This window comes from Eschrichtius robustus, chromosome 15 (genome assembly GCF_028021215.1).
Source record: "Eschrichtius robustus isolate mEscRob2 chromosome 15, mEscRob2.pri, whole genome shotgun sequence".
In the NCBI taxonomy this organism is placed as follows: domain Eukaryota; kingdom Metazoa; phylum Chordata; class Mammalia; order Artiodactyla; family Eschrichtiidae; genus Eschrichtius; species Eschrichtius robustus.
In genome coordinates this window covers 20897983-20922607 of record NC_090838.1, presented here as the reverse complement: position 1 = coordinate 20922607, position 24625 = coordinate 20897983, and the positions used below count along the sequence as shown (strand labels likewise).

Below are 24625 nucleotides of genomic sequence, written 5' to 3'. Positions count from 1 at the left end.
CACGCACAGATACGCACACGCTGGGCTGACAACTTGGAGGGGTGGGGGTTGGCCGGGCTGTGAGTCGCTGGAAGGAGCGGCTCGGCTTGGTTGCCTTGGTCTCTGTGGGCAGCATCGGAGGGGAGAGGAGGCGGTGTGGGAGAGGAGGGAGGCATGTGTGCCGAGCGCCTTCCATCCGCAGAGCTCGCTCCTTCCCCAGCTGCTCCCGCCTGGCGGTACCCAGGCTCCCGCACCAGCATGGCTCTGCTCCTCCACCTCAAGACGGTCTCCAAGCTGCGGGGCAGGGGCGACCGGATCGCCAAAGTGACTTTCCGAGGTAGGGACTCTCCTGTCTTATGGGGACCCCAGCTCTGGGCTGACGGGATAGGGCAGGGAGGGGAGGATGGATTGGAAAAGTTCTAGCAGGGTTGGTGCGATGAGGCTTCTCACGGGTAGCCATCTGCCCCTGGCCTGACTAACCATTGTGACTTCTTGAAAATCAGGGTCCCCCACGTTTCCATGTCTGCACGTGTGTCTCTCCCTGCACTTGCCAATGTGCCAACCAGAGGGTTGTGGAGTCCTCTGCCTGCAGGAGGTCCTGGGGAGGCAAAAGTGAGGACCCCCACCCCAGGGCTCAGGGGCACCCAGGGCTGAGGGACCCAGCGCTGCGGAGTCTCCCTGGGCCCCCTCCTCCTCTCCCTCTCCCTCCTGCAGGTTGATTTCCTTGGGCACAGAGTGGGGGTGGGTTCTACAGCCTGGAAGACCCGGGGTGCTCCTAGAAACCAGCATGATGGGGATACTGTTGGCTTCTCGCAGGTCTATCTGTGGTCAGGGATCCTATGAGCCCCACCAGCCTCCCTCTCTGTTGGTTCTCTTCCTAGCCTCCTTCCCTCTCACACATCCAGTGACCATTTACTATGATCTCTGTGCCAAGGCCAGGGGCTGGGCATGGCCCAGGCCCTGCCCTCAATGAGCCCACATCCACTGGGACAGGAGGACCAGTGGGCAGACAATAGGGACAGGTGTGTGATACGATGAGGATGGGGACGAATGTAGGGTGCAAGCTACAGAAGCAGCACCCTGACCCAGGCTGGGGGCAGGGTGGTCAGGGAAGGCTTCCAGGAGGAGGTGACACCTCAGCTGAAATCCAAGGGAACAGCAGAAAGGAGCAAGGTGAAGAGGTAAGAACAGAGCAGACAGAGGGGACAGGATGCCCAAGATCAGGAGAGGAGCTGGGACACGGGAACAGATAGATGCCCCATAAGCCTGGATCCCAGGGTAGGTGCAAGCTGAGGCAGGAGAGACAGGTAGAGCCGAGGAGGCAAGGCTGCCTTCACCCCGGGGAAAGTGGGCAGCCCCTGAAGGTTTTGAGCAGGGAAAGACAAGGCCAGGCTTCCCTCTGCTTTTTACCCACACACCTCTGCCTCTGTCTGGCCACAGCCCAGCCCCCTGGGCCAGGGGCATGTCTGGCAGCCTTTGACCAAAGGCCAGGGTGCTCCTCACTAGACATGGCCCTTTCTCCCCAGAGAGGGGTCTGAGGGTGGGGGCGGGGTGGGAGAGTAGGGGAGGAGCTGAGAGAACCCACCAGATTAAAGGGCAAACTGAGCATCAGGGCCCAGGCTGGACACACGTCTGCACCTGCGCCAGGAGGGAGAGGTGAGACCATGGGGCAGCCCTCTCAGGACCTCTCCAGCAGCCGCCGGGGCACCCACGTCACCCCCTCAGTCGGGCCAGCTCTGGGCACGAGGCCCTGGGTTGTCCACACCGTGGCCTGTTGTGCGTAGGGACAGGCAGAGGTGGAGGGGATCGCGGTGTGCGTGCAAGCAGGAGGGAGAGGAATGGGGGCTCGGCTGCCTGTTGCTTCCCACACCCGCCCAGACTGCTTTCTCTGCAGCACCCTGGATCTCCACGTGCCACCTGCCAGCTCGTGCTGCCTTTAGAAAAAGCAAGTGTGTCCTTTCATCTGTGACACGTGTCCCCGTGGTGGGCAGATAGCACAGTATTTGGGTCTTTAGCTACAGGTCGCAGTGTTGTTGCTGCCATGACAGAACAGTCCCAGGCTGCACAAACCAGTCCCATTTGCAGGCAGAAAAACCAAGGTGTAAAGAGATCTGTATGGCCTTAGTGGAGGGACCGAAGCACAGTGGCCCCACTTCACAAGACCTCATCCCAGCCCTGGTTGCTCCACCCTGAAAGCCTCTTTATCCCCTCCTGGTGAACTGGGGTTGAGCACCTTGTCTATCGGATGCCCACCTGTTTCTTTGGGCAGTGGGGCTAGTCCTCTAGCCTCAGTGGACCACACAGGAATTAGCCTATTTGCAACCCGTGCCCTCTGGACTGAGTGGAGAAATCCACTCCCAAGCTCCGCATCTGCAGCAGGTGACCGTAGGCAGAGCTCCTGCGGAGGGGGTTGGGCAGCAGGAACAGGCAGATGGCAAGCAGGTTTCCAGAAAGAGTCCTTTGCAAGAACCAGAGATGCCCCAGCCATTCACCTGCTGCTGCCAGCAGTTGACACCTATAGATGCCCCAAAAGACCAACACTAACTACAATTCAGAGGGAACAGATTCACTCTAGAATGTTCCACAGCGTCTCCTGCACACACAACCACTGGTGTCCAAGCAAGTACCCTGCAGGGAGAAATGAGAAGCCAGTGAACGGTCACAGGGAGATGCTGGCCCTGAGCTCCCCGAATCCCTTGAGTGAAGCTCAATGCCAGGTGGGGTGAGGGAGCACCAGGTGAGTTACTCGTGGCCCAGGTAGACCAGATCAATTGGTTGAAATAAAGCTTGACTTTCTGTGCTGCGTGATACAGGACACTTAGGAAAGAGCCCTATGGGGTTGTGGTAGAGAAATCTGTAGATATGGGGTCAAAAGCCCTGGGTCCTACCTGGGTTCTTCCACTTACTTCACCTCTCTGACCCTCAGTTTACTCACCAGTAAAATGGGTACAATGATAACATTCACTTCATCAGGTTGCTTCAGTGAAAAAAATAGGTATGAAAGAGTTTTGAGGAAAGAGCATTTAAATGACCGATGTGTTTGTGAGACAACTGTTTCACTTCTACTTGGGGCAGCTGCTGGCTTTTGAGTCATCATCTCTCCAGCCCAGCTTCCTTCTGTCAGCCAGGAGTGAGGAGAGAGGGCACCGTGCGAGATATAAAGCGGGGAGGAGGGCACGCCTGAGGGGTTCCCGACCTGTGCCAGGAGCAAGCAAATTGGCCTGGCCTCTGCTCTATAGGGACCCCCAGCTAAGATGTTCCACAGGAACCCAGGCCTGGGGCAGACCACCCCTGAGACCCCTGCTCCCATGTGGGCTGGGCATGCTCCAGCTTTGTCCCCGGCCACCCCTCTTTTCCCTGCCATCCCGGGTCAGCTGGCCACCTACCCTTCGGCTCAGCGCACACCGGCCAGCTCCATCTGTAGCTCTTGGTTCTTACTGCTCCAACAGCCACTCTTAACCTGGTCCTCTGGTCCTGCCCTCATTCGTTTGTTCACTGAATGTGCTGATACCTGTGGACAGGCCTGGAACCCTGGGGGGGAAGAAGACACAGCCCCTAACCTGCAGGAGTCACAGCCCATTGAGTCAGACAGGAGACACCAGAAGGCCTGGACCCCAGTCCCCGTCATTCATGTGGACCACAGGGCCTCGGGGCCTCCGCTTCCCATAAGCAAGATGGAGACCATGGTCCTCATTTAACGCAGAGGGCTGCAGCCAGAATCCGGAGTGGGCTGTCTGGGAAGGAGCCATCTTGCCTGCAGGTCACTACTCAAAGGGAGGAAGTGTTAGCTTAAGCTGTCCTTTTTCAACTCCTGAAATAATTCCCAGCATCCATCATAGAGTCACGGAAGGCAGAGTGGGAAGGGCCTCTAAGATCCTCTAGTCCAACCTTCTGCCCACTTCTCAGCCCCATCCAAACCCCCAGTCATGGGTCCCTGGGCTGTCAGGGAACCAAGTGACAGACTGTCTGGGGCCAGCCTCCTGATCTTCCTTTACTCTCCATCCTTGAGTTTTCTTGCCAAAATACCAGCTTTGGGGACTCAATGGGTGAGATGGGTGATCTCTGGAGGCTGGCTCTGATCTCCACATAATTCGCCTGACCTGGTAATTGGCACAGAGGTTTGCTTTATCAAGGCTCCCCCCTTGGCCCAGCTGACTTTTCCTCTTTGTTCCCTCCCCACACCACCCACTGGGTTCTCACTACACTGAACTTCCTGCCATTCCCCGAAGATGCCAAGTCTTCTATACCTCCAAGCCTCGAGACGTCATATTTCTTCTGCCATCTCCACCTTGAGAACTCCCGTTAATTCTGCGCACCCTTCAAGGCCCAGCTCAGCCGTCACCTCCTCTGTGGAGCCCTCGCCCTCCCTTGCAGTACTGCGTACACGCTCCTTCCACCCCTCAGCTAGGGCACTTTGTAGTTCAGAAACTGCCCCAGTTTGTATGCTGTACTAACCTCCAAGCGCCTTGAAGACAGGGATCTGATCTTAGCTCTCCTAATTGAGCCCTATGCTGAGCCCTGGGCCAAGTCATCAAAATGAATACGAAACGGCATGTCTTTGAGGTACTCACTTGTTAGTGGGTTTAAATCCTTCTTCCTCTGTGACACGGTCACTCTTTGGCTCAGTGTCCTCAACTGTGAATGTCCCCGCCCCCAGCTGTCTATCCAAAGGGGATCCGGAAGTGGAGGAATCAAGAATCCTGGCCCTAGCTCCCTCCATTGACCTCCCAACCCAGGGGATCTTTCAGGGCCCCAGAGGGAGGCTGACTTCATCTTCTAGCAAATGTTGGGGAGTCCAGCTGTGGTCCTCAGGTGGGAAGCAAGAAAGGCTACACAGCTCCCCCGCCCCTCCCCCTTCATGGCACATGCTCTTTCTGAGCATTGCTGCCTAGAGCACAAGGTACAGGGTGGGGCTTAAAGGAACCAGGCTCTCACAATCTGATAGGGGAGAAGATACGTGCGCAGACCTAATGGAGAAACACTGCCAGACACAGGGGGCCAAGGCGCTCTTAGGGGCGGGGCGTAAACTGCAACACGTTCAGAGGATGACCGCTTGCTCCCAGCTGCAGAGATCAGGGAAGGCTTCGTGAGAAGGCAGAGGAGGGGGTAGAGGAGGCGGGGAGGAAGCCCTTAAGCTGGGTCTTGAATAGCTGCTCGCACACGTGGAGATGCGGAAGGACGGGCGAGGAAGGGTTGCTGGCGGAGGCAAGGCCATTCTGGGTGAGGGACTGACAGGACCAGAGGCCAGAGGAGGGGAATGCCACTTAAATACGATGGCCAGGAAGCCACTAGGTTTGGCTGCAGCAGAGGCTGCAAGTAGTAGATGGAGGTTAGAGAGCCTGGAAAGGAGCGCACGGCCGGGTGGGTGACTGCGTGCTGGGAAGGGGTTGGGGCCCCCGCCTGGGCACTGAGGACAAGATTCCCCTACTCCTGGCTGCTGCAGAGACCACCTCAGGCTCCAAATTAGATTTATTTTCCCATTAAAATGGGGGAACTCTCCGCCTTGGTGAGAAATAAGATTTCTATCCAGAGACTTCTCTACCAGCCCTGGTGAAGGAGGCAGAGTACCCCTGTGTCCCAGCCCTGAGATGCTCCTGGGATGCCTGGACCTGCCTGTGCACTCCAGCCCCGCCCAGCACCTCCTCTCTGGGAGGATGTGGGGCGGGTGTTGCCCCAGTGAAGGCGGCAGATAGAGGGAACCCTTAGGACAGCCTCTGCAGTGCACGGCTGGCTGTGGACACAGCTCTGTGCTTTTGCGGTGCCCGAGGGATTTACGCCACAGCCTCCACTCTTCCGAGCACTCCCAGGCCCCTCATCACCGGGAGAGTGGATCTTCTGTGCCTAAAGCCTTAGGAGGTAAATATCCTCTTCCCCCGGGCCAGAGCAAGCAGCTGCAGACCTCGGAGAGCAGCAGAGCATGCTGAATGTTCCCCAAGCTTCTCCTGCTTTGATGAGACAGGTGTGTTTTCATGATATGGAGATGATCATATAACTGTCTTCTGCTACAAACGGCCCTCAGCAAAAATGCTGCTGGGAGGCAATGTGCTCAAGAACAGACTTGCAAATAATTTCCCTGAATTGCAAAGTCTTGGTTATCTTACCCACCTTTACTGATAACATAAAAGCTATATCCCTTCCGCCTACTCCCATCCCTGGGTTTGATCTTTTTTTTTTATTATTAACTTTTTAGAATGGAAAATCTGAAATATATACTCGAGTAGGGAGACTAGTATAAATGCCCCCAAGTTCTCCCCATGCAGTCTTAACAGCTGTCAACTCATGGCCAATCTTGTTTCATTTGTACCCCTTCCTACTCCCACCCCCCAAGTAATTTGGAAGTAAATCCCAAACACCACACCATTTCCTCTGTAAATATTTAGTACATAGCTGTAAAAATCAAGGACTCAAAATAAAAAAAAACCACATATTATATCACTCCTAAAAAAAAAATAAATCCTTAACACTATCAAGTATTCAGTGATCAAGTTTCTGATTATTTCATTAATGTCATAAACTCTTTCCCAATTCATTAAAAGCTATATTTTAATGTGTTTTGTAAGTCAAGTATTTAATCATTCATTCACTCCTTCATTCATCCAGGTAATAATATTCATCAAGGACCAGTTATGAGCTAAGTGCTATTCCAGGCAATGGGGTGACAGCAGTCAATGAGACAGACAAGACCCCTGCCCTCAAGGGGAAGCCAGTCATTGCACAAGTCACTGTGAGTGGGATGAGTGTTCTGGAAAGAGAGGTACAGGTGCAAGGCAGCACGAGGCAAGAGAAGCCCGCTCAGACCAGGAGCTCCAGAAGCTGCCCTGAGCGGGTGAGTCAATGGGATGAAGCTGGAAAAGTGCACAGACCCAGAGAGGAGATCTTACTGAGCAGGGGATGGGCTGATATTGAAACACCCTTGAGAGAGGATAGCATTTTGGCAGAGACAAAACTCATGAAAGGCCCCATTCCAGGCAGAGGGGCTACTATCAGGACAGATGTGATGGTGTGGGGCCGTGTCAAGGGCTTGGGGAGCAGGGAGTGCTGGCAGGGCCTGGGGTAGGAATGGGGTGGAGGGGAGTCTGGGCTCAAACACAGAGGGTCTTCAGTGTCACACTCTGGAGTTTGAACTTTGCCTTGTAATTGAGTGGGAGTCACCAAAGCTCTTGGCAAGAGGATGGGGTGGGAAGATCCGATTTGGGGATCTGGAGGTCAGGACCTCAGGCCAGGAGCCCAGGGAGGGGCAGTGGTACAGGCAGAGGGTTGTGCCTCAAAAGGGGGGCTGTGGGTTTGGAGAGAAGGGGTGACATCCGTCCAGAGGAGGAGGCAGCTCTGGGATTGGGAGTGAGCAAGAAGGTAGGACGAGGGTGCCGCTGGATTTCATACTTGAGTACCTGGGTGGGCAGTGAAGCCACCAGTGAAGCCGGGGTGCATACAAGGAAGAGCAGGTTTGGGGGGTGCCCGTAGGTCATTCTAGCGAGAATGTCCCCCAGGAAGCCTGAAATTTGCCTTGGTACCCTGAGTACCCAGGAAAGTGGTTGGAATCCAGTGGTTTGGGAGGCCAGGTGGTAAGTGAAGACCTAGGAGAAGGCGAGGTATGCCTGGTTCTTACGGGGCTGCTTTGGGATCAAACGAGAAAGTTGACATACATGAAAGGCTCTACAAACTGTAAAGTACTGTAAAATGTAAGGATTATTCTAATTAGGGCCCCTCATGCTGCAGCCTTCTAGAGAGACAGAAAGAGAGTAGATTGTGACCCTGGGGATCCCATGGACCCAGGGATCTTGGCGGGGGGCAGGAGTTCTCCTTTGGACTCCTGTCAGTTGCTGACACCCCAAATTCTGCCAGACATGGAGATGATAGGGTGAAAAACACCTGGAGCCATCACCATCCAGGTGGGCTCCTCCAGGGCAGGCACCTCACCAGGTTCCCTGGGACCAGCACAGTGCCTGGCACAGAACAAATCTAAAACAGAAGCAACAGGAAGCAGCGCGGCCTGCAGGTGTGGCAGGAGCGGCCAAGCAGCTAGCAGCAGGGGACCCTGCAGCCCCTGAGCCTGGCAGCACCAGGCAGTGATCTGTTTCTTCCACTGGCAGTTCCAGAAAGGTCTCCTGAGACGGAGAATATCACATGATCATCTTTACCTTTGGCCTCTTGTCTGCTTCCTACCTGGACGGATCCACCCCTGAGAGGCTGGCTCAACAGTCTTTGCTTCTATTTTATTTTTCAAAACAGCAGGGCTCATCAACTTAGCTGGAAGTCAGTTTTCACTCACTGGCTTTTCTTTAAAAGCCAAGGTTTAAGATAAAGTCAGGACTGCAGTTTTTTTGTTTTTTTTTTTTAAGGATTATTTTTTTTTTTTCACACACACACACACACACACACACACTGTATTTTATTTTTACAAGAGATAAATAGACTGACACCAAGCATTGTACATGGATGACCACAACAAAAGCAACAATGATTGCAATTACCAAACATGAAACACACTCATACTATGTCATAATATTGACATTCAGTCCAGTAATCCTCCACTGTAACAGCTCCTTTACTTTGCAGTGAAAATTGATTTGTATATTCTTTGAGGACTGCAGTTTTAACAATATTTTTTTACCCCATTTAAGGATGTAAAAAGAGTCACGCTCCCGTCATGCTTCATTATGTTCCCAGTGCCTGACACGGAGAAGGTACTCTGCAGAGCTCATGGATCACTGAGACCACGAGCTCCTCCATCTGTCACAGAGGAGGAGAACCTAAGATGCAACAGTTGCTGAGAGTGTGGCTCGTGCTTTCCTAGGCTCGAGGGGAAACATCACACTCTCTCTCTGCCTCAGTGCCTGGGTCTGAAAGATGAGAAACAGCGCCATCAGTTAGTTACATGGCAAAATCATTTTGAGGCAGCACCTGGAAGGAAGTACAGGTTTGAGCTGAGCCAGAGAGATGGAGTTTATAATCCCTGCCCTGTCCCTGCCTCTCAGATGAATCCCTCACCTAAGCCTGAGTGTCTACTGTGTCCCTGGGTGTTAACAGGGTGAGGGAAGGGGAAATAAGTGAGTGGAGGTAAGAAATGATATTTGAATAAGATTTGTGGAAAACAACAGATGAGAGATAGATGGGGCCTCCATCTAGCTGAGAAGTGGGGGAAAAGGAAGGGACAGCCTCCCCTGTGGGATGCCCAGTGACTTTACAGAACCCAAATCTGGATCTCTGAGTTGCTGGTGGTCTTTGGAGAGCACACTGGTTAAGGAACATAAGGAATAGCTGTTTTCCTGGACAACTCTTTTTCAATTGAATTTCTTCATTCTACTGTCCCATGAACTGTCATTATAAAATTGAATAGTATGTGTTCCTCACAGGGGGAAAAAGTGTTATTACAAGAGAGAATCACAAACAACTAAACAATAAAATCATTAGGGACATAGATTTGACAACACCATCAATCACATTGTCCTAATTGGCATTTCTAGAACATTTCACCCCAAAACTGAAAAATACACATTCTTCTCATATGCACATGGAACACTTATCAAGACAGACCATATGCTGGGTAATTAAACAAGTCTCAATACATTTCAAAAGACTGACATCTTACAGAGTATATTCTCTGATCCCACTGGAATTCAACTCTCAGAGCCCTGGTCCGGGAAGATCCCACATGCCAAGAAGCAACTAAGCCTGTGTGCCACAACTACTGAGCCTGAGCTCTAGAGCCCACGAGCCAAAACTACTGAGCCCGCGTGCCACAGCTACTGAAGCCTGCATGCCTAGAGCCTGTGCTCCGCAATGAGAGAAGCCACCGCAATGAGAAGCCTGCACACTGCAACAAAGAGTAGCCCTTGCTCACCGCAACTAGAGAAAGCCCGTGCACAGCAACGAAGACCCAACGTAGCCAAAGAAAAAAAAAAAAGAAAAGAAAATTAAACCCAAATCCTAAAAACATTTTGCTAAGTGTAATAAGCCAGGCACAAAAACCACATATCATATGGTTCCATTTGTATGAAAAGGCCAGAATAGAAAAATCTATAGAGACAGAAAATGGATTAGTTGTTGCCAGGGGCTGGAAGAAGAGAATAGGGAGTGACTGCTAATGAGTATGGGGTTTCATTTGAGGTGATGAAAATATTCTGGAGTTAGTGATGATGGTTGCACAACCTTGTGAATATACTAAAACTCACTGAATCATACACTTTAAGTGGGTGAGCTTTATGGTTTGTGAATTATGTTTCAATAAATAAAAATAAATACAATCTAAAATATTAAATCCAAGGATAATAAAAGGAAAGAAATAGAAAACAAACAACAGAGAAAACTTACAAAGCCAAAAGTTTGTTCTTTAAAAAAAAATTAATAAAATAGGTAAAGTGTAGCAAGACTGAACAAGAAAAAACAAGAAAACACAAATTACCAATATCAGGACTGAAAGAGGGGATACTGTTAAATTAAAAGGAAACTGAAGGACTATTATGAATAATTTTATGGCAATAAATTTCTACAGCGCAGATGAAAGGAACAAATCCCTTGAAAAACAACTGACCAAAACTGACACAAAAAGAAATGGAAAACCTGAAGAGCCCAGTATCTATTAAAGAAATCAATACAATCAAGTTTGTAATAACAATGATAATGATGACGATGATGGCAGTGGTGGTGGTGATAAACTGCTTTTCCGTAAAGAAAACTTCAGGTCTAGACAGCTTCACTGGTAAATTCTAGAAATTATTTAAGGGAGAGATAATGCTAATCTTACACAAACTCTCAGAAAATAGAGAAGGAAGAACACTTCATAATTCATTTTATGATACCATAATCTGATAAAGACCTTATACAAAAAGAAAATTAGAGCCCAATATCCCTCATGAACAAAGATGTAAAAATCCTTACCAAAATATTAGTCAGTTGAGTAGCAATATATGAAAGGGGTAACACATCATAACAAGTGAGCTTTATCCCAGGAATGCAAGGTTAATTTAAAATTGGAAAAATAATGACTGGCTAGAACTCCAGTACAATGTTGTATAAAACATGAAGTGGGAGTGGACAACCTTGCCTTGTCATGATATAGATATAGACATGGCCAATAAACACATGACAATGTGACCAAAATCATTAGTCATCAGAGAAGTGAAACTCAAAAACCAGAATGAAATACGACATCACATGCACTGAAACGTAAAAGTCTGACAATAACCAAATGTTGGTGAGGATATAGAGCATTTCTTTTACATTGTGGATGGGATTGTAAAATAGTATAATCACTTTGGAAAAGTGTTTGACAGTTTCTTCTAAAGTTAAACATACACCTATGCTCTGAGCCAGTGATTCTGCTTTTAGGTATTTCCCCAAAAGAAATGAAATGATAGGTCGACAAAAAACTTTTGCAAGAATGTTCACAGCGTCTTTACTCGCAACAGCCTGACAATGAAAGCAATCCCAAAAGTATGAACAAGAAGATGGATCAACAAATTGCAGTCTATTCATGCAACAGAAATTGCTCAACAATACAATTAAATGAATTACTGATATATACAACCATGTAGATGAATCACAAAAGCATTACATTGACTTCAAGAAGCCAGATACACAAAAGTACATTCTGTATGCTACCACCATTTACACAAAGTTTAAAATCAAGAGTTAGAAATCAGAGCAGTGGTTTACCTATGAGGGGTAGAGACTCATGGAAAATGGGGGATGAGGGAACATCTTGAGGAGTAAGAATGTTCTTTTTTTAAAGTTTTATTTATTTATTTTTGGCTGCACTGGGTCTTATTTGCTGTGTGGGCTTTCCTTAGTTGCGGCGAGCAGGGGCACAACTTTTCGTTGTGGTGCATGAACTTCTCATTGCGGTGGCTTCTCTTACCGCAGAGCACAGGCTCTAGGTGCACGGGCTTCACTAGTTGTGACACATGGGCTCAGTAGTTGTGGCTCGCAGGCTCTAGAGCGCAGGCTCAGTAGTTGCGGCGCACGGGCTTAGTTGCTCCGTGGCGTGTGGGATCTTCCCCGACCAGGGCTTGAACCTGTGTCCCCTGCATTGGCAGGCGGATTCTTAACCACTGCGCCACCAGGGAAGCCCAGGAATGTTCTTGATCGACGTGTCTTGATTGTATGGTGATTACACAAGTACAATATATGCATTTATCAAAACTCACTGAGTTGTGCACTTAAGATCTGTGAATGTAAATTTTACCTGGTTAAAAAAAAGAGCTAATCATACGTAAAATAACTAAACTTTAAAAAATATTATACAAGATGAGGTAGAAAATTGTTCCTGATTATATACTACTAAAAATAAGCTACAAAATGTGATCCGTAATAGAGGAAACCATTTTTATATTTAAGACACAACTTAAATGTCAAAAGAAAAAACAGGACTCTTTAGCGGAATAATAGCCATCTTTTAATTGGGTAATGAGCTGCGTACCAGGTGTATAAGCACTATCATTTTCTCCATTTTATGGATGAGGAAACTAACACAAAGACCAGTTAACTTCTTCAAGAGCACAAGGCCCGCAAGTGATGGAGCTGGGCTTTGAACTCAGGCAGCCTGGCCCACAAGCCTTAACCACTGTCCCGTGGCCCCTTGTGCTTGTAAGGGGCTTGATGCTTTACTCAGACTTTCACAGAAACAGTCTCTTGCTGACCCTCACAGTGGTTCCTGGATGTAGGCTCGTCCAGGATAATTGCCGCCAGTTTAGAGATGATGACTGAGACCCCGGGGATGGAATAGCCAGCTCCAGGCCTCCCAGCCTCAGCCGCAGCAGCAGGCCCCAAACCGGACTAAGCCTGGCTTTTTTCTGCACACAGGGATGCCTGGGGCCTGCTTCCCCACACTTGTGGGAGTAACTGGCCTTCGAAAAGGAACAGGCTGATTGGAACTGGGGGGGAATGAAAACTGCAGGGCCACCCTCTTGAGGTGCTGTGGAGGAACAGGGGGAGAGCAGATGCTGGGGACGTCACAGCATTGCAGCAGGGAACGGCTGATTGCCAGGCCACCCTCCATACAGGCCATCCCAGGCACTGCAGACAGTGAGGTCTGGCTAATGTTAAATAACGCAAAGAAATAATAGTGACGGGTCTGAGTCACAAGCAGGGTGCTTTGCGCTATTTCTCAGCTCACACTAGGAAAAGAGTAATGTCAGGTATTGATACAGCCCAGAGGGCTAGGTCCTGGGCAAAATCATCATGTCCCTGAAGCTTGTCCTCAGGACACTGTCTTTCCCCTTAATGTTCCACTCCCCCCACTCTGTGCCCTCTTAGGACCCCCCAGTCCAGGTCTTCCTTCAGGGGGCTGCTCCCCGAGGGGAGGCACTTTTCATTCTTCCCTTCACCATCAGAACGCACTTGTCCTGTGTCCCACTCCTTCCGGGCTCCATTCTCTGCTTCATCCTTTCAAACCTTTGCTCACACCTTTCTCTGCCTGATGTCCTGTCGTCTCTCTCTCTTCCCCCCAGTGTCTCTGCATTCCTAGATTCCATCCGAACTTCCGGTGTAAATGCCCATGGCTCTATAACACCTTCTTTGATCTGCTAAGTTGAGGTCACTTCTCTTTTTCCTGTGTTCTCAATTTATTTATAATTTTTTTTGCATGCCAACAACTAAATTTTGCCTTACGTACTAGCCTTTTACATGCCTGACCTGTCCCCCTTCTGGATCGTAATAAGATTCTTCAGGCAGCATCCCGATTCTAATTATCTTTGTACGACTGCTGGCCCACCCTCCTCCACGGCCAAATGGCTGTGCTGACCCAGCAGAAATAGAAGACCCTCTTGTGTGTGGGAATGAACAAATGCACACCGGCTCACAGCCCAGTCCCTATACGCTTGCCTGTTCTCAAGGTCTGGCTCTAGCAAGGTAAACTGTCTGGAAGAGAGAGCTGTTTGGTGCAGATGGGGACGTTTTATACCCTTAAGTCACATCACATGAAAGCTGGCACTCCATCCTGCATTCTGAGACAAGAACATCATTTAGGGGAGTAGTAGCCGTATGGATATTGTAAAATGGCAAACAACATACAACTGACTTCGATTAAGCTTTTGGACTTCTGGACCTCTCCATTTAGGTATATCTGATGTCATGGCACTCATTACAGTGTGATCACAGAGTCTGCTATTCAAACTTCATTTATCAACTCAAGGAGGATTTTATTTCGGACCAAAGAGCTCAGCTATCCCATGAGCCTCCAAAGGAACGAAGGATGCTGTTCAATTTTCCCCATTTAATCTCCTGCTCAGTCTATCCACAAAAGCCTCTCCACAGCAGGGAACAGGCTATTTCCTTTCTCTCAAGACTTATTCTCAATCTCAGTGGCAACAAAGGTGATTGGATATTGGAATTTTAAATGGTTTTGTCTGAAAGTCATTTAATATGGAGCTGAAATGTCAACAAGACTGGTATTGAGTAGAGTAGATGTTAAGTGGAAACGAACTTGAAACGAGAGATGGGGTGAGTAATCCCCACTGATAATTTGGAAGGGGTGACAGAGGTCCCCTGGCTCTGCCCTAATGAATAGAAAAGGACCACTGGAATGATCCCTGTCACCGTTTGTACAAATCCTCCTAAAAAGTGGCTGTCCAAAAATGCTTAAGGACATTCTGTTTTCTTAATAAGTTGTCCTTTCCACCGTTCTGTGCCATTGATTTGATTTTTTTTTTAATTTATTTTATTTATTTATGGCTGTGTTGGGTCTCCGTCTCTCTGCGAGGGCTTTCTCTAGTTGCGGCAAGCGGGGGCCACTCTTCATGGCGGTGCGCGGGCCTCTCACTATCGCCGCCTCTCTTGTCGCGGAGCACAGGCTCCAGACGCGCAGGCTCAGTAATTGTGGCTCACGGGCCCAGTTGCTCCGCGGCATGTGGGATCTTCCCAGACCAGGGCTCGAACCTGTGTCCCCTGAATTGGCAGGCAGATTCTCAACCACTGCGCCACCAGGGAAGCCCCGATTTGATTTTTTTTTAGCAAACCTTTTTTTTTTTTAATATCTAGAGGTAAAATTTAGCTCATCCTGTTTGACAACATTCACCACATTTAAATCCCCAGGGCCTGAGGCAATGAGGTTTTACTGCTTTTCAGAACAGAGCCCTGATGTATAAATTTTGCAATGGCTGATTTCACAGTATTTTACATCTTTTCCAACAAGGCTATAGGAAATACACAAGCAGGGGAAGGTTTGAGCTCCAGTGGCTTCATGCATATTTGAACCCTGTGATACCATCTTGGACTGTCCCTCCCTGCCTCCCCTCTGGCTGGGTTGCTCAGTTTCACTCCGGGAAACGCTTGAACACAGCCATATCCAGGCTCATTACCGTTTCCCAGGATGAAAGGGCCTTTGATTATTCAGGCTTTCCTTGGGGAAGCCCCAGTGCACAGATATGCTCACCTGATTCTCAATTTGTATTGCATGTTGCCTGGGGGAAAAATTAATAGAGGCTCAGGCACCATCCCTCATGCTTTCCTCTCCTCCCCTGGCTGCCTTGGGATTTGTCGTTGAGATTTTTCTTTTTAGTTTTTTGTTTTGTTTTGTTTTGTCCCTGGCTAGTGCTAAAGAATCTTTCTTTCCCATCTGTCTACTCCACATCTATTTTCTGTGTCTCTAGCTTTCGCTTTATAGCTTCTTCCTCATTATCTTGGTTGCAACCCCTCCCCATGTGCCCCCATCCTCCAAATACAGACACACACACACACACACACACACACACACACCCTTCCCCATCCACCTGACTCTGGCATCAAACCCCTGGCCTCCTCCTTGTCAGCTTCATACTGAACTAGGACTTGCTTCTAAATTCTAAAAACCAGGCAAGCCCTGGATATCCCCGCACCAACCCTCTTATAATACAGGTGAGGCCACCAAGGCCAGAGGAGAGAGGTGGTTCCCAGGGGGATGGACCCCCATCACCAAGGAGCATCAGGGCGACTCACTCCAGTGCCTCCCTGGCCAGGCGCTGGTCCTGCCAGATCTCCCGGTGTTTCCAGGGGGAGAAGAGCACACCGTACTCCCCCACCCCTCTCCTGGGTCCCCAGCCTGCCCGCCGGTGACAACCCAAACTAACCCTCAGAATGAGACTGAGTTCAACCTGGAGGTAGCCCTTCAGTGAATGGTCCATTGGTTTAGGCTGGTGGGGATTTAAAAGCATTCTTTTTTTCAATTACAAAAGTGAAGCACAGTCATCGAAAAATGTCGAACTCAAGTGTATACAATAAAAAAATCAAAGCATGCTGCTTTCAATATCTTCTCACTCCCCCTGCCCACTGATAACCACTTCTAAATGGTTTGAGATCTTCGTCCATTCATATATATAAGAATTGAATTTGGGAGCTTTTAAATAAACAGCTTACTGTCCAGGGAGTTCTGACTATAATTTCCTCTCTTCCCCACCAGGGCAATCCTTCTACTCCCGGGTCCTGGAGAACTGTGAGGATGTGGCTGACTTCGCAGAGGTAGGATGCCCTTGGGGCAGCACAAGCCCAGAGGGGAACCAGCAACTCCCTGCCTACTGGGGGTGTGCTGCTCCCACACCCTGGGGGGCAGCCTGCCCAGAGCTCCTTGCTTCCTGGGAGGAGGCAGTGGTGGGAGTTGGGGTGGAGCCTTCCTGTCCCCTCCACCCAGGACCCCTCTCAGGGACCTCTGTAGAGGAGAGCCCCGTGCAGAGCGTCTGGCACAGAGAAGGGCCAGCTGGGCCCATCCAACAGGCCTGGAGGGGCTTCCCTGTTCCCCGGGCACATGGAGGGCCAGGCTAACCCACCTTCCAACAAATACAGGCGCACACGGACCTCACCCCTTCCTCTCCAACAGCTAGTGGGCTTCCTGTGGCTCCGCAGGAAGCTTTTTTGTTCTTTTGAACCTCAGGCTCAGAGGGTTGAGAAAATCATTTGCCTCCGTTTATGGCACGTTGTCTCGTTGGTCCCTACAAGGTCCCCTCTTGTTTTGCAGTGTGTAGGTAGGGATGGATGGATGCACGCATTCTCTTTTATCTCCGTATTCTTTCCCTCCATAGACAACCATTCTAATGTGCTTAATGTGTGTATCTTTTAATTTCCTGTGTGTTCTTACAAAATTGGTATTGTTATCTCATAAGCATATAATTTATGTTTACCTGCATGGTGTCATGTTAAATATTTCCTTTTGTTTCAGTGAGCACCATTTTTAAATTCCATCCATTGCTATGCTAATCTGTTGTTTCTACAGTACTCCATGGGACACATCCAACACACATTAGGTTGACCAACCATCCTGGGACTTGCCTGAGATTTAGGGGGTTCCTGGGACACAGATTTTCAGGGCTAAAAGCAGAAAAGTCATGGTCAACCCAGGGTGAGTTAATCACCCTACCCATTTCGCCTGTGCACCCACCCCCCATGAGGAACTCCTAGCTTGCCTCCAGCTCCCCACCACCAGAGATGCTATGGATATTCTTATGCATATGCCCTTTGGGCTTCTGTAAGTATTTATCTGGGATATACACCAGGGCCAGGAATTGCTAGCTCATAGGCTATGCATACACTTAATTTGACCCAGGACTGTCATGGTTTACACTAGCAGTGCCTGTTTTCCACATCCTCATGTACACCTGGTGTTATCCAGCTCTCTGATTCTCACCAGGCTAACAATGATACCTCATTGTTGTTTTAAAGATGCATTTAAAGGTTCCTCTTCTTTAAATTGCCTGTCCATATTCTTGGCCCTTTTTTCCTATTGTTATAGCTGTCTTTTCTTATTGGTTTGCAAGAGCTCTTTGTATGTTCTAGATACCCACTCCTTGTTGGTTTAGGATATTGAAATATCCTCTCCCAGTCTACCATCTATCTATTAACTTTGTCCCTGGTGCCCCTCATTGACTAGAAATTCTTAATCCTGGCGTGTTTCCAAGTTTTGTTGAAGAAGTCTATATACTCTTCTTGGTTACAAATATATTTTCCTACATTTTCTGATTTTATAGTTGTATCTTTTATCTTGTATGTGGTTTTTGATAGGGGTCCAGTTTTATTTTTCTCTATAAAGGGAACCATTTTTGCTAACATCAGCTTGCAAAGCAAGCAATCATCTCTGCCATTTATTGTATGTTGAAGTCTATGTCTGAGTCTTCTATTCTATTCCTTTAGTCTATCTGTCTATTCTTGAACTTACCACACTGTGTTAATTAATATGGCTTTTTAAAAATGTCTTAATATCTGATGAGGCAAGTTCTTTACTCTTTTTTTTTTGAAGTTTGTTTGAAGTTTGTTTTTTTTTTTTGAAGTTTCTTTGACTCCCTTTTCACTTTCTATATGTCTTCTTGAACCAATTTTGGATTTTTACATTTTTCTAGGCATTTTTACATTTCATCTGGGTTTTCAAATTTATTAGTGCACATTTGATCATACTGTTTTAAGATTGTTTTAAAATCTTTTTTGTGCCTAAAGTTATTTCCCCCTTTTTATTCCATATTTCATTTATTTGTATCTTCTCTCTGTTTTTCTTGGTCAGTCTTGCTAAAGATTTGTTTATCTTATTAGTCTTTGTAAAGAACCAGCTTTTGGCTTCATTAATCTCCCCTATTGTGGCTCTCCATTTCATTGATTTCTGCCCTTTTCTTAATTATTTCCTTTCTGTTTATTTTATTCTACTCTATGGCTCTTTTCCTAACTTCTTGAGTGCTAAGTCTATTATTTTTAACTTTTCTTGTTTCTTAATAAATGTATTTGAAGCTGTAAATTTTGCTCTATATACAGTTTTAACTGTATCCTACAAATGTTTATATATAATGTTTTCACTATTATTCAGGTTTAAACTTTTACATTCCTTTATGATTTTCTTCTAAACCCAAGAGTTATACAATAATATGTTATTTAGTTTCCAAATACATGTATGAAATTATAGCTCCTTATTTTATTCATTTCTAGTTTTATTGCATTATGATCAAAGAACAGAGTCTGTATGGTATTGATCCTTTGGAATTTACTGAGACTTCTCTTATGACCTAATTCATGGTCATAAATGCTCCCTCTGCTTAAAAGGAATTTGTTTAGTGTGGGGTTCTATCTGTAGCTCAATATAAGCTTGATATTATATAAGCTCAAGCTTATTATTTATATTATTTAATTCTTCAAATGTTCTGTTTATTTTTCTCTGCTTGATCTGTCAGTTTCAATAATGACTGTAATAAAATCTACTGCTACAACTGTTGATTTATATATTTCTCCCTGCAGTTCTGTCAGTTGTTGCTTGATGTGTTTTGAAACTGTTACTAGTTGCCTTTATGTTCATTATGGCTATATCATCTTGTTTATTTTTCCCTCAACCGGCACTTAATATCCTTCTTTGTCTCTTATGTTGTTTTTTGCATTAATTTCCATTTTGTCAGATATTAAGATTGCTATCTCAGCCAATTTTGGTTCGTTTGCCTGGTATATCTGTTTCGATCCTTTTAATTTCTTGGTATATCTTTTTTCATGTTCTGATCTTCAATAATTCCGTTTTTAAAATCAAGTGTGTCTTCTTAAGGCATGGATTATTAGGTCTTGTTTTCTTACCCAATGTGAGAGTCTCTCTGTTTTAATTGATTAGTTTTACCCATTTACCTCTACTGTAATTTCTATTATTATAAGGCTTATTTCTATCACCATCTTATTTTATATTTTCCATTTACTGTACTTTCTGCTTCTTTCTTTCTTTTTTTTCCCTATTTTCCAGCTTTCAGTTGGATAGATTGAGTTTCTTTTGTTAGTTGAAAAGCTATGTATTCTGGTTTTGTTTTCAAGGTAGGTAGTCAGCCTTCCATACTTATGTTTATGTTCTCCTATTGAGAGCTCAAATAAATAAGTAATCATAATTTCTCCTAACATGACAAGTACCTTAATACTCACTTGTGCCTCTTTGATTTCCCCACCTCAGCCCACATCCTTATGCTGATATTGACTAGATTAGAATTTTAATTCTAGGTTCTTATGAAGGTGTGTTCTCTTTTTCCTTTATTTGTCCTAGCCCTCTTTGTTCTTTTTTAAGACAACAATAGTCTTTACCAAGATACTTAATCACCTTTATTTCTCGTATCTCTTGAAGCATCTCTTGGAATTGTTTTTCTTCTTATTTGAGTACCTCCTCCAAAAGTATTTTTCATTTGAATCTTTATGTGGCAGTCCTTCTAAAGCTTTGTAAATCTGAGAATGTGTTTCTTATTTCTTCAAATTTGAGTTTCATCAGATATAAAATTCTAAGCTCGAAGTTCTTTCCTTCACAACTTCAAATAGAAGTCCTTTATCTTTGATATTCTTAAATTTTATTATAATGTGTCTAATTGTGGGTTTCCTGATCTTTCCTTTTTTGCACTATTTTGTGAGCTCTTTCAAATCTAAGGCCTTTCATCTTTCATTTATTATAGAAAATTCTATATTATCTTTTTCAAACATTCAGTTTTTATATTGTTCTTGCCTCTGCAACTCCTATGATCAGATGTCAGTACTACTTCTAGCTGACATTTCTTAGATTTTCTGGTTTTTGTTGATTAATCCTTTGCTGCTGTCTTCTGAGGGAGTTCTTCAAATTGATCTTCCAATTTACTAATTTGTTCTTTTTTCTTATGATTCCTTGAACTTGTTTTATATTGCTGTTATATAGTTTTATGGTCCATTCGTTCTAATGATCCTGTTCCAGTTGGTGTATACAGTTCAGTCTGTTGTCTTTTTTTTTATAGGAGAGATACTCTCCCAGTCTCTTTACTTTGCCCTGTTTGAACTCCCCTGGTATCAGCTACTCTGTCTGGTAATGAGTACTGAGCAACCATCAAAGGCTGCTGTGTCAGCCTCTAGGGGCTGAAGGGTGGGCGTGAGCACCAGGGGGGCCCAGTCACCACAGAAACAGAGTCAGGGTCTCATCTCTAAGCCTTAAAGGCGAGACATGGTTGACAGAAAGCAGTCGAGATTTTTAACAAACTAGCTCTGGGGGTTCAATGAGAGAAAGTATGAGATAGCTGGTTTATCAGCATCTATTTTTATTAAACCTCATCCTGGTAGGGTTTTTGTCACAGTTTTATCAGTAAAGGAGCAGGCAACCATTGCCCCAAGGTAGTGCCAGGGAGTGATGAGAGCAGAACTTGCAAAGATTTCCTCCAACCTGTTCTCCCACTGCTGCTTCCACTCACCCCTCCCCCACAAGCTGAGCAGCCGCCATACTCCCCAGCTCATGTCAGTTCACACAGCCTTTGGTCCCCCTGGGTTTCTCATACCTGCTTGCACGTTTGTTTGTTACTTCCTAGAATCCATATTCCCCTCTTGCTTCTGTAGGTCCTACGGGGTTGACTTTGGGGTGAGAGGCAGCAGAGTCCTAAGTCACCATCTTGGCACAAAGCCGCAGCTCTGCTTGACCCCAGAAGAGCTTACCCCATCTTTCCTGGGCCTTGCCCCTCACGTCTGGCTCTGTCTGGGCTGGAAAGGGCCTCATGACAGCCTGTTCACTTTGAGACTAGCATTTATCTGACCAGCCTCCAGGGGCCACTGAGAACTGCTGTCTCCTCCTCACTCTGGGCCCATCCCACACGGTACAGCTGTGTCCGTAGGGCCAGAGCTGTAGGCACAGGGGAGCAAGGCCTCAACCTTCTCACCTGGGCTCAGGCCACCACTGACCATCACAGCCCCCAAGCTGTACCCTCTCCGGTGAGAGTTCTGTTCTTGCCTTCTCCGCCTCCTGGCTGTATGACTTTCAGCCTCAGTTTCTAAGCCTCAGCTACCACACTTGTCAAATGGGGCAGGTGATGGGTATGAAGTCTCTTTGTAAAACCATGAACAAAATGAGAGATTGTCGTGACAATGGAACCATTGCTGGTACTAAGCCTGGTGTCTCAGCCTCAGATGAGCCCCACCGCACAACCTGCCTGTTCCTTCCCCTCCGCACCACCTCCTCAGTCAGGGCCCTAAGGTGGAGGGCCTGGCTGGGTGAGGATGCAGGCAGCCTGGCTCAGTCGCTCAGTCCTGCCTCCCTGGGCGTCTGCCCCCAATCAACCAGGCACAGCATCGACTCCCTCCTTCTCACCAAGTATCCCAGGGGCATGTCCACCCAGACCTCCAGCCCGTGAGCAACCTGATGCCCCTTATAAGGGCACTGTCACTCTTTTCCATTAACTGCACCCTGGGACACCTGAGCCATGGGTATACATGACATTCCAAGTTAATCACCGTGTCCTTCCTCTTCCCAGTGCCGCCCAGCACGGGGCAGGGGGAGAGTCAGTCCTGCCGCCCCGAGCACGGGACCACGTTCTGAGCACCTGATGTGTGCCAGGCCCAGGTAGAGATGCCCCAGAGGGAGAGGCAGGTGCAACAATACACAAGGATCCCTGCAGGAACTTGGGCACAGGGAGCCTCCAGGTCAGTGCAGAGAGACCAGGAAGGGGTGGAAGCCAGGGAGTTATGGGCAAAAGCACAGGATCGGAGAGCAGCCGTGAGGCGGGGAGAAGTAGCTCCCACCCAGGGAAATTTATACACACACGAGCACTTGGTGGAATGGGGCAAGGATGCTAAGTGACCTGCAGTGCTCAGGCCCTCCCACGGGACATGGACTTGCCTGTCACTCTGGGCAGCCCCTTGGGAAGATCATGGCAGCAGTTTCCCACAGCAGCACCATGCTGCGTCCTGAGCAAGGCCTCTTCCATCCAGTCTCCACAGCAACTACAGTGATGAAACTCGGGCTCAGAGACTACGTATCCTTCCCAAGGTGACAGCTGTAAGTGGCAAAGCCAGGGTTCTTAGATACTAAGCCCCCTCTGGATGCAGCAGTAGAAAGCTGCTTGGCCTGACCCCCACCACTCCTGCAAGGTCTTGCTGGGGTCTCTCCACACCCTTGTCTCCATTTCTCCTTCTAAGAAGCAGCTTGCAGCCTGGCTGCCACTGGTCAGCAGGGTACACCCCGCAAAGCAGTGGAGGCAACCGTCCCACCTCCTGCTCAGGAAGGGCCCAGGGAACTCTCCAAAGAGAGCCTGGAACTGCACCCATACTTATACCTGTCTCCCCAGCCTCGGGTGGACAAGTCCTAAACTTTCCCGGCTGGCTCCTGAAAGAACCAGCCTGTCAGTGGTTCCAGAATAAACTTGGAAAAGAAACCTCAGCTGCCCCTTACAAAACCTCCAAAGGTCTCCTAGCTTCCCAGCAAGTCTTTTTTCTCACCCTTACTGTGCCCAGGGCCTTTGGGAACCAGTTCAGTGAGGTACAAAGCACATTGGCCTAGGAGTCACGAGACCTGGGCTACAGTCCCCACTGAGGTGTTAATGAGCTCTGTGCCCTTGGGTTGGCCACTCAACCTCTCCAGGCCTCAGATTCCCCTTCTGAAAAATGGGGTCAGACTCTTTGCTCTGTCTGCCTCACAGAAATGTTGCATGGCTGAAAATGAAATGAAAGACATGAAAACAAATGTCTCTCCCTCTTCTACTCAGACAAGGATGGGAGGGGCCGCTGCAGGCGGGGCCGAGGAACCTGAGGCGGTTGGGGGGTGGACATGGCAGAAAGACAGTGCTCTGTACAACAATGGTGGAAACAGAGCCTGGACCTGGTGTCTCCTTTCCCAGAGGCTGGAACCTGAGATCGTGCATTTAACCTACAACTATGGAGAAGCTAACGAGAGAGAGAGAGAGAGAGACAGAGACGGAGAGAGACAGCCTTCGTGCCAGGCCAGCAGCCAGCAGAGGCCCCTGGTGGTGGGGTGGGGGGATGGCCACAACCAGCCTACTCCAAGCCAGCTTGGTTTGGCCTTAACCAGGCTCTTGTGGACCAGACCTCCCAGCAGAGACCAGAATAACAATAGTAATTGTAGGAATAAGAGCAGCTGCGAGGTACTGAGTGCTTGGTACACAGCAGGATGGGCTGAGAGCTTACGCAAGCCTCATAACTCATTGCAATGCACTGGGTGGGCACCACCCCAGGCAATGAGTAGCGCATCAGGATTTGAACCCTAGTCTAACTCCAGAGCCTATGGCCACTTGCAAAGCGGACAAGGCTCAGTCCTGCCCTCAAGGGGCTCAGTCCAGTGGGGAGATGGACCCAGAACAGGAAAGATGGACTATGGGCCTTCTGAGCCCAGAGGAGGGAGAGCTCATCAGCCTGGGCTGTAGAGGGTCAGAGCTCATCTTCCCACTTCACTTGTACCTGGAAGACATGGGCTGTGAGCAACATGGGTCAGGAACATACCTGTCTGGTTCATGAATGGCCTGGCACCCAGCACAGGGCTCAGGGGAATATTGCCGAGTGAAAGAACGAACAAAGGAAAAAACCCAATTTGAGTCTTGGGTCTTTAACGTCCCAAGACAGTCTCTTTCCATTGCACCCTAAAGCTTTGCAACACATCCTAAAATTTTCCCCCCCAAAATTTAGAGGGCTGTCTCTTTAAGGACATTGCCTTGCTGATTTAGGATGGTTTCAAACCCAGTTGATGAAGCCCAGGATAACCCAGGTCATTCTCCAGCCTACATCAGGGAAACCTTTCCGTGGAGTCTTAGATAGCTGGGGCTGATAGGATGCAGAACTCCGCCACCCTGGCCAGCACCTGCCAGGTCATGGCCAAGCTTAGAGCTGGTGAACTGGGTCACAGCTCCACAATCCCGGTGCTCCTGAGACCCCCTTCAGACAGAGGTCCTCTTCCCTCCCTCTGCCCCTAATGCTTGCCACCTTACTCTGTCAATGTTCCTATCCCAGG

At 47.9% G+C, this 24625-nt stretch overlaps 1 protein-coding gene across 4 annotated transcripts in view; it reads left to right on the top strand.

Annotated features, from left to right (window-relative positions):
* Positions 1-237: 237 nt before the first annotated feature.
* OTOF (otoferlin) overlaps positions 238-24625 on the top strand; it is a 93992-nt gene continuing 69604 nt past the window's right edge. For all 4 annotated transcript variants that reach the window (XM_068564118.1, XM_068564119.1, XM_068564120.1 and 1 more), the window contains exons 1-2: positions 238-316; positions 16352-16410. In XM_068564118.1, the coding sequence (XP_068420219.1) occupies positions 238-316; positions 16352-16410 (138 nt within the window). The remainder of the gene's footprint in view (positions 317-16351; positions 16411-24625) is intronic.